The sequence below is a fragment of the Chiloscyllium plagiosum genome, chromosome 5 (assembly GCF_004010195.1).
Source record: "Chiloscyllium plagiosum isolate BGI_BamShark_2017 chromosome 5, ASM401019v2, whole genome shotgun sequence".
Lineage (NCBI taxonomy): Eukaryota > Metazoa > Chordata > Chondrichthyes > Orectolobiformes > Hemiscylliidae > Chiloscyllium > Chiloscyllium plagiosum.
Window position 1 is genome coordinate 67678092 of NC_057714.1, and position 9207 is coordinate 67687298.

General features: G+C 41.4%; 1 protein-coding gene across 2 annotated transcripts in view; it reads right to left on the reverse strand.

The window, feature by feature from the left end:
* Nucleotides 1-9207, reverse strand: part of LOC122549959 (CKLF-like MARVEL transmembrane domain-containing protein 8) — a 112689-nt gene that overhangs the window by 57059 nt on the left and 46423 nt on the right. Inside the window, exons 2-3 of one of the 2 annotated variants that reach the window (XM_043690243.1) lie at nt 3976-4149; nt 1202-1321 (exon numbers count right to left, since the gene is read on the reverse strand). In XM_043690243.1, coding sequence (XP_043546178.1) covers nt 1202-1321; nt 3976-4149 — 294 coding nt within the window. The remainder of the gene's footprint in view (nt 1-1201; nt 1322-3975; nt 4150-9207) is intronic. The other variant, XM_043690245.1, reaches the window with a different exon arrangement.

Consider the following 9207-nt stretch of genomic DNA (forward strand, 5'->3'; position numbering starts at 1 on the left):
CTTTAAGCAGCAATTGGATAGGTACATGGATAGGTGCTTAAGCTAGGACAAATGTTCGGCACAACATCGTGGCCGAAGGGCCTGTTCTGTGCTGTATTGTTCTATGTTCTATGTTCTAATGCACCTAACCTACATATCCTTGAACACTATGGACAATTTTGCATGGTCAATTCACCTAATCTATACATAGAATCATAGAATCCCTGTGGTGTGGAAACAGGCCTTTCAGCCCAACAAGTCCACATTGACCATCCGAAGAGTAACTCACCCAGATCCATTCCCCTACTACACTACATTTACCCCTGACTAATGCATTTAACCTACACATCCCTGAACACTATGGGCAATTTAGCAAGGCCAATCCACCTAACCTGCACATTTTTGGACTGTGGAAGGAAACCGGAGCACCTGGAGGAAACCCACGCAGACACTATGAGAATGTGCAAACTCCACATAGACTGCTGCCTGAAACAGGAATCGAACCCAGGTCCCTGGCACTGTGAGGCAGCAGTGCTAACCACTGAGCGACCAACCTTGCTGATCATTCCCTTTCTAATCGATTTTTTTTCAAATTTTATTTTTTGGATATGGTTAATTTTAGCAGTTTTTATTGTCCATCCTAAAGGCTTTAAAAGACAATGAGGTCAATTGCAGCATCCAAAAATCTGATCAAATAACTCAGTGCATAGAAACAGGAATACGCCATTCAGCCTCTTGAGCTTCAAGTAAATCCTAACAGATTTGTATTTTAACTCATTTTAGCTACCTTTGCTCCTTATCCCTGGGTACACTTACATAACAACAACTGGCACAGCATCTTCAAAACAGAAATAAAATTAACACAAATATCTGTAGATGCATATTTTGGTTTAAATTGCTTTTCCTTTTGGTGTCAACTTACTCAAATAGTATGCATATGCTACTGCAACTACGTTGGAGAGAGGAGCCATTGCCTTTGAATGAAAAGATGTGACTAGGGTAGGGGCCTTTTCTCCTTCAGGAATTTGGATGGGAATCTTAGCTCGTTCACAGGACTGGATAACACAGACCTGCAAATGAGCCTGGGCTCAATAACAACTCTTCAGATGAGCTTATGTTGCGAATGGAGAGTTTGGCAAATAGAAGTCAGATTTTTAATGAGTTTGGCTCTTGTTGACCTGCACGAGGAAGAAAGTATGCGATAATTCGAAAACTGACTTACTGTGGAAGCCACCCAGCTGTTGTAGTTGTGTGTACCTTCTTGAGCTTGTTTTATTGAAATTGCATCCACAATTGAGGCTAAGAGGTACATCAAAGTAGCACTGGCATTAAAACTCAAACCCTGTAGTTAAGAGAAACAGCATTATTACCCCACTTCAGTAGTACTGATTTATACATCCAGTAGATACACTTCTGCAGAACTTGGAGAAAAAAGAACTTGGGATTAATATGGCAAACATTTAACATGTTTGGGATATCTGATAATGGTCACAGAGGAACGGCTGCTATGTAGTACTATGACTTATGTAGGCACATGCAGCAGTGAACGTTCACACAGCAAACTCCCAAAAACATGAAAAATCACCAAATATTTTAGGTGCTGTTATTTGAGGAAAATGTTGGCAATGACACCAGAGCATTCTGCTGTTCTTCATGCTCTTTTATGTCCACCCGAATAGTCAGGCAGCACCCCAATCCTACACTCATGCATCAGACTAGATTGTGTACTCAAGATCGGAGGCAGCTTTAACCACATCTGGTTTTGGCATAGTCCTTTCATCTGAACGGCAGTCACATAAAACAAAATGAACAACAAGTTTATTACACTGCCTTAAAGCTCAAATGTAATAAGATAGGGTTTACTAACACCTTCACGACTGTTACATTTGTTCCACCAATTGCAACAACACTGCAAAAGGTAAGCAGAGGTGGTCAGGGCTGAATTTTCTCAGCCCACTGATGCAGTCCTACTACATCTCCAGTGGAAGAATATGGAATTAGCCTGACAGCTAGATGCACTGGTTTCCAGTTTAGGCTAGACACTCCCACCAGGCCTATAATGGAGAAGTATCTCTGCCCTCCCTTGTCCTTGAGACAATTCTCACTAAAATGACAGTTCTCGCTTTCTTACCACAGTAGAATCTGGAGCAGGATTTGGGGTCAGTATGTGCCAGCAAGTTGTGGTATACTTGGCAGTGAAATTAAAATCGATAAGATGAGGATGGAATTATATGACCATGATTGTCTTTTTTTGTGTGAATCTGAATCTCATAAGAGATAGGATTTACAGCATTGCAATTGAATTCTTAAACCTTGGTCAGTGAATGTAGCAATTGCATTCATTTTGTGAATTTGAAAATGTGAAATGTGCACATACCTCTGGGCAGGTGCCAGATTTACATCATCTTTTACAGTAAGTCTACTCCCTACAATGAGTTGGCACCATTAAAGAATGTCATACAAATAATTGACCACTCACTGGCCTGTCCATGGTGAAACTAAGACAAGGCTACATATTATATGAAATAATTTTTCCCATCGAAGCAGAAAATAGATATTCTCACTGTTGTAGCTTCTCACTTTTGTAATTTGTGTCTTTACAAGTACTGTTTCAACGAGGCACAATGCTATTCAAGGCCAGTGTCCTTTAAGTCACTGCATTGCCCAGCAACATATCCACGATACAATCCCAACAAACCAAGACATCTATACAACTGTGAGGCCTGCACCCACTACATAGATGGTCACTCACTTCCTTGCACTATTCCCATGTCCTGGACTGTCTAACATCCCTTGAGGGACCATATTCCAAAGGTTCCCTGTGAACACCATTCTCTCTAAAGTTACAAAGTGAGAGATAAATGTTCTGCACCCTGGAGGTGGTGATCTTCCTGCCATCTTTAATACAGTAAAAGTATACAGTAGTTAGTTTCAGAGGGACTATTTCCATTTATAGAGAGATCATTTTAAAAATACAGCTGAAGCAAAATCAGGAAGCATCTTTCAACCAAAGAGGAAACTCTCACCCGCAGAAAAAGTGTCACATCTTGGGCAACTGAAATTTTCAAGATCAGAGATGGAGCAAACATGGGTCAAAGACAAATAAGCAAAAAAAGAATTGTAGATCAATTGTGATTTATCAAGGTGACAGAATAGCATTCGGGGCTGAATGGGCTATTCCTGTTATAATCCTATGACTCAGTTTTCCATTAAAATGTTCAAATGAACTGCCTCTGATATACTAAACATGGCTCATGTTTTGCATTCGACACACATCAAGTTGAGTAATGCAAATAATCCTTGTGGTGTCTGTCATAAGAGTATAGAAGATGTTAGTCTAAACTGTCAGTAGTGTCAGACACTTGCTAACAAAATTAAACTCTTTTCACATAAAGATTAACTGAAGATAATAAAACTTCTGTCTAACTGCACCTACTGAACTCTCTCCAAGGCTAACCTTCCACTAAACTCCACACACACTGTCCTTCGTACTTGATTGGCCATCCTCAGATAAAGATTGCTCGTGGCCTTGGCTTGAAAGTATTGAACTGAGATCATGAACAGCCATCATCCTAGAACTTTACACTTCCGCACAACCCAGATACTAATTCGGCTGTTCGTCTCTGATACTTCCCCTGGTTAGTTTATCTTTACTTCCAGTTTCAGAACCATTCCGTCCTGAATTGACCTCAGGTGAAGCAGAAATAGATTCAAAAGCTGACTGGAGCTACGAGCTAGGAAAAGGAAAATTCAAACAAGAGACCTACTCCCAACAGATAGACAAGTGAAGGCAGGATCAGCATTAGCAGCAATGCTCCCACATAATAGCCTGCTAATGCTTCGGTTCTAAGCCTGTACAATAAAGCCAGTATACAGGAAAGTATATAGCACCAATGCAACAAACACCAAAACATGAATACAGGACTGCAGGTGAGAAATTCAGGGGAACTATTTTTGAAGAAAACAGCGAAAACAAATGGCTAGCAGGATACTCACCACTGTGGTCCATGGTACCTGAGGAATCTTTGTATAAGCCATGGTGATGTAGAAGATCAAAAAGAAGACTGTGAGCACCCAGTAAAAGACTGCCACGAACATCACCCAACCAAAGGCAGAGACAGAGAAATATTCTGTACTCGCTATCAATATCCAGACCAACAGCCCAAGTACCTGAAAAAAAAATCCATTGCAAGTATATCACAAATTACTAGCTCCGGGCTGGCTCTAACCTGCCTCTGTCTGGATCAGTTAGGAAATGAGCTGACCTCATCTCACTGCATTGAGAATACTTTAAAACATCCAGGCCCCAAAAATTTGCATTTTTTAAAAAACTACAAGCACACAGCAGTGGCTCAAATCATTATTGCACATAATATTGATGTACAGAGGGATCTTGGGGTTCAAGTCCACAGAAGTGGCCTCACATGTAAATAGGGTGGTATAGAAGGCGTACGGCATGCTTGTCTTTATTGGTCATGGAACGGAGTACAAGAATCAGCATTCATGTTGCAGCCTTACAAGACTTTGGTTAGGCCACACTTAGAGTATTGCGTTGAATTCTGGTCGCTACATTACTGAACGGTGCAGAAGAGGTTTATCAGGTTGCTGCCTGGATTAAAGAGTATGAGCTATGAGGACAGGCTGGAAAAACTCAGGTCATTTTCTGAGGCTGAGGGGAGATTTGATAGAAATCTATAAAATTATGAGATGCACATATAGGGTTGACAGTCAGAATCTTTCTCCCCCCCAGAGTTGAAATGTTAATACCAGGGACCTTGCATTTAAGGTGAGAGGGGGAAAAGTTTTCTTTCCAAAAAAAGAGTGGCAGGAGTCTGGATGTGCAAACTCTATCTTATCAAAAACTGATAGGTACATAGAAAAGGACTGCACATAGTGGACTGGAAACAGAAATTAAAAATAGGCAATGTATGTCTTTAAAATTGATGATTGATACACATCACAAATACTAATCTGACATTTTTCATGAGGTTATCAGGAGTCGTGTGTATCCAAACTTGTTTTATTTCTAAATTTTCAACATTTGGTTTGTTTCTTTTTGTTATTAAAAGGGGAATAAACATATTTAACACTGAGCATTACCACAGAAAATTTAAATGTTATGAGCGGATGACATTAACAGTAAAAAGCAGTCCCTGTGCATTTCACACACTCAAAATATTATTGTCACCAATGACTAAAGCTGTACTCACATTGCAGTCTGGGTCTCAAGAGAGCAAGAGAATGTAAACACTTTTCCCCATTGCATTTTCTAATGTGCAGCTGGCCTTCCTGTCAACCTTTGTAGAGGCTCAACAGTATGTTCCATTATGGTTGCACTGATAGCATAACAACATCACCTCTGAAACAAATTACTGCCATGACAGGGGTCTGATAAGGCCCTGCTGATAGCTAATGAAACCCAATGAAAATTTCCTATATCTTACGCCATCCTGTTTTATACATATAAACAAAAAATCTGGTGGGTTTATGTGGTCACCAACTGTGAAAGATCTCAAGTGGCATCTTCCAAAAAAAATGCAAAGATCTTATCCACACCAAGAAATCTGTTATGAACAGTTCTGTAGATGTTAAAGCTCTTAGTGCAATGAAATATAACTTCTGAAATCACCAAAGTCTCAACATTCATTCATACTTATGGAGCACCTCTAGGATCTCCTGAGGGGTTGCTTATATGCCAGACTATTCAGCAAAATCTTATTAGAGGTCATTCAGTTAACTTCCCTGCTTTGCACAGATTTCAGACCGTAGAGAAATTTTCAGGAGGAAGATTACTGAGACACTTGAATATTTAATGTGACCACAAAAATGGTTTACAGAAACTGAATTGAGTCACTGGGTCAGTCTGAAGTGAACAAAAGATTAAATGATTTTAAAGTGACTTGAAATTTGTACCTTTATCTTCTTTCATATTTACCTGCTTTATGATCTTTTCATTTTTTATTTCCTTTCTTGTTGAGAAAAATAACCTTATACTTGTATGGACATTCACAAGAACATAAGACCACGTATGACATCTAGCCACATTGGAGATATTACCTCAGATGACCCAAAATCTTGGTCAATGAAGTAGGTTTTAACAAGCATCTTAAAAGGAATAAAGTAAGGTGGGGAGATGTCGACAGACAATGTATAAGACAGGGTTGGGCAGACTGGAGACAGGAAGGATGATTCCCCTGGTTGGTTTTGGGAGGGGCGGGGGGTAGGTGGTGTGGCTGGAACCAGGGGACTACGTGAGGCTGGAAGAACACAGCAAGCCAGGAAGCATCAGGAGATGGAGAAGTCAACGTTTCGGGTATAACCCTTCTTCAGGACTGGGATTGGGGTGGGGATGAGGGGAGCTGCAGATAAAGGGGAGGTGTAGGAAGGGTTTTGGGAGGGGAGAGGGTTGGAGTGATGAGGTAGTGATAGGTGAACACAGGTAGAGGGTTCGGCCTGGTTGGTTGACGTTGGAGGGGGAATAAATCCAGTTGGTAGCTGGAAGAAAGGGTCAGTAAGTGGAATGGAAGGGAGTAGGTGGGGCTTGAAAGGGAATCAGGGGACGGGAAGGGAGGTTATTTGATATTGGAGAACTCAATGTTGAATCCTCCGGGCTGTAGGCTGCCCAGGCAGAAGGTGAGGTGTTGCTCCTAATATTTCCTGTCTGATTTACCATGGCAATGGTGGAGGCCAAGGATAGACATGTCAGAGGGAGAGTGAGAAGGGAAATTGAAATGGGCGGGGACCGGGAGGTCAGGTCGGCTCTTACTGGTCCAGCGAGATGCTCGGCGTAACGTGCCCTCCGTTTACATTTGGCCTCACCAATGTAAAGAAGACCGGATCGGGAGCACCAGTAAACTAGGTTGGAGGAGATGCAGGTGAACCTCTGTCTCACCTGGAAAGACTGTTTGAGGCTCTGCTTGGAGGTGCGTGGGGTGGTAAGAAGCAGCAGATTTAAAATGGAGTTGAGGAGGAATATCTTTACCCAAAGGGTTGTGAATCTGTGAAATTCCCTGCCCTGTGAAGCAGTTGAGGCTACCTTATTGAATATTTTTAAGGCAAAAGGTTGATAGATATCTGAACAGTAACTGAATTAAGGGTTATGGTGAGCGGGCGGGTGAGTGGAGATGAGTCCTCAAAAAGATCAGCCATGATCTTATTGAATGACGGAGCAGACTCTATTGGCCAGGGGGCCTACTCCTGCTCCTAGTTGTTATGTTCTAAATGTTCTAACGATAAAGTGATAATCTGTCAAATGTGATATTTTATTCGATTTGCTTCAGTAACTTTGAACTGCAGTCTAATATCTTGGACTTCATTGATTTCCCTTACCATCAGTTAGGAAACAGCATTTCACTTACATTCTGACCACCACCATCTTGTGGCTATAACGCTACATTACAGTAATACAAGAGCTCAATAGCCTCACCCAGTGGAAATAATCTAGTATTGGATCAATACCATGAAGAGCATCTTGCTTTAATACAGAATATTTATTCACAGTTTTGTGCACCAACTTTTCTCCATTTCCAGTTTGGCATCAGCGCTGAAAGTGGATCTTGCTGATAGATGACAATAAAAACAAAATGCTGGCAAAACTCAGCAGGTCTAGTAGGATCTGTGGGGAGAAAGTAGAGTTAACATTTTGAGTCTGGTGACTCTTCATCACAACAGATAACTTTATTTTATCATCCTGCTGATAGACGGCCCAAATGAAAACTATTAGATCAGCAAAGATCTCTCAGTCAAGAGAGGCATTTCTAATTGAATGATTACAGAAAGATGCCTAAATGAGAAATAACAAAGGAATCTGGACAGAACAAGACAAGTTTAATAGAATGGAACAGAATGTTAGGGCAGACATCAGGAAGTATCTCTTCATTCAGAAACAACCAGCAACTGGAACCACTAATTTGATGAAGCGGTATTTTTTAGATGGTTATGTCTCAATTCAAAATTGAGGTGGTGTAAAATCAGCCTTGGATTCTTAATTTATTGGATACAGGGAGAAACACAGTCATCACAGTAATAGATGGACACACTTGCAACAGTCCATTCTGCTAAAATACTGAACACGTTTCTTTGATTATAATGTCTCCTGGAGAGAAATACAACAAAACAAGATTTATATTCTGCTGTTGCAAGTGGCAGTACAAATACAGATTTTAAATCACTGATTATGCACTGACTAAACTGAACAGTTTGACCGGCTCACATTTTCCATTTTGGGACCAGATTCAAAGAGAACTTTTGATGATGTCATGGGCCAGTGAGCTACCTCAGGACCAAGGTGAAACTGCCCTGCATCATACACCAGCTGGAAAAAAAACCGAAGGCAAACTTTCCCTTGCAGTACGAAGAGCAACAGAAGGGTTTGGAAATAAAATTCCAAATTCTGACCTAAAACATTCTGCTTTCTTTCAGTGCTTGCTCACAGCTCCCAAGACCAGGGACCATGAGAAATCCACTTCAGACCATAAGACATAGGAGTGGAAGTAAGGCCGTTCGGCCCATCGCGTCCACTCCGCCATTTAATCATGGCTGATGGGCATTTCAACTCCACTTACCTCAACTCCACTTACCTGCATTCTCCCCGTAGCCCTTAATTCCTTGTGACATCAAGAATTTACCAATCTCTGGCTTGAAGACATTTAGCGTCCCGGCCTCCACTGCACTCTGTGGCAATGAATTCCACAGACCCACCACTCTCTGGCTGAAGAAATGTCTCCGCATTTCTGTTCTGAATTGAACCCCACTAATTCTAAGGCTGTGTCCACGGATCCTAGTCTCCTCGCCTAACGGAAACAATTTCTTAGGGTCCACCCTTTCCAATGAGTACAATCTTGTAAGTTTCTATTAAACTCCAATGAGTACAATCCCAGGATCCTCAGCCGTTCCTCATATGTTAGACCTACCATTCCAGGGATCATCCGTGTGAATCTCCGCTGGACATGCTCCAGTGCCAGTATGTCCCTCCTGAGGTGTGGGGCCCAAAACTGGACACAGTACTCCAAATGGGGCCTAACCAGAGCTTTATAAAGCCTCAGTAGCACATCGCTGCTTTTATATTCCAACCCTCTTAGGATAAATGACAACACTGCATTCGCTTTCTTAATCACTGATTCAACCTGCATGTTTACCTTTAGAGAATCCTCGACAAGCACTCCCAGATCCCTTTGTACTTTGGCTTTATAAATTTTCTCACCGTTTAGAAAGTAGTCCATGCTTCTA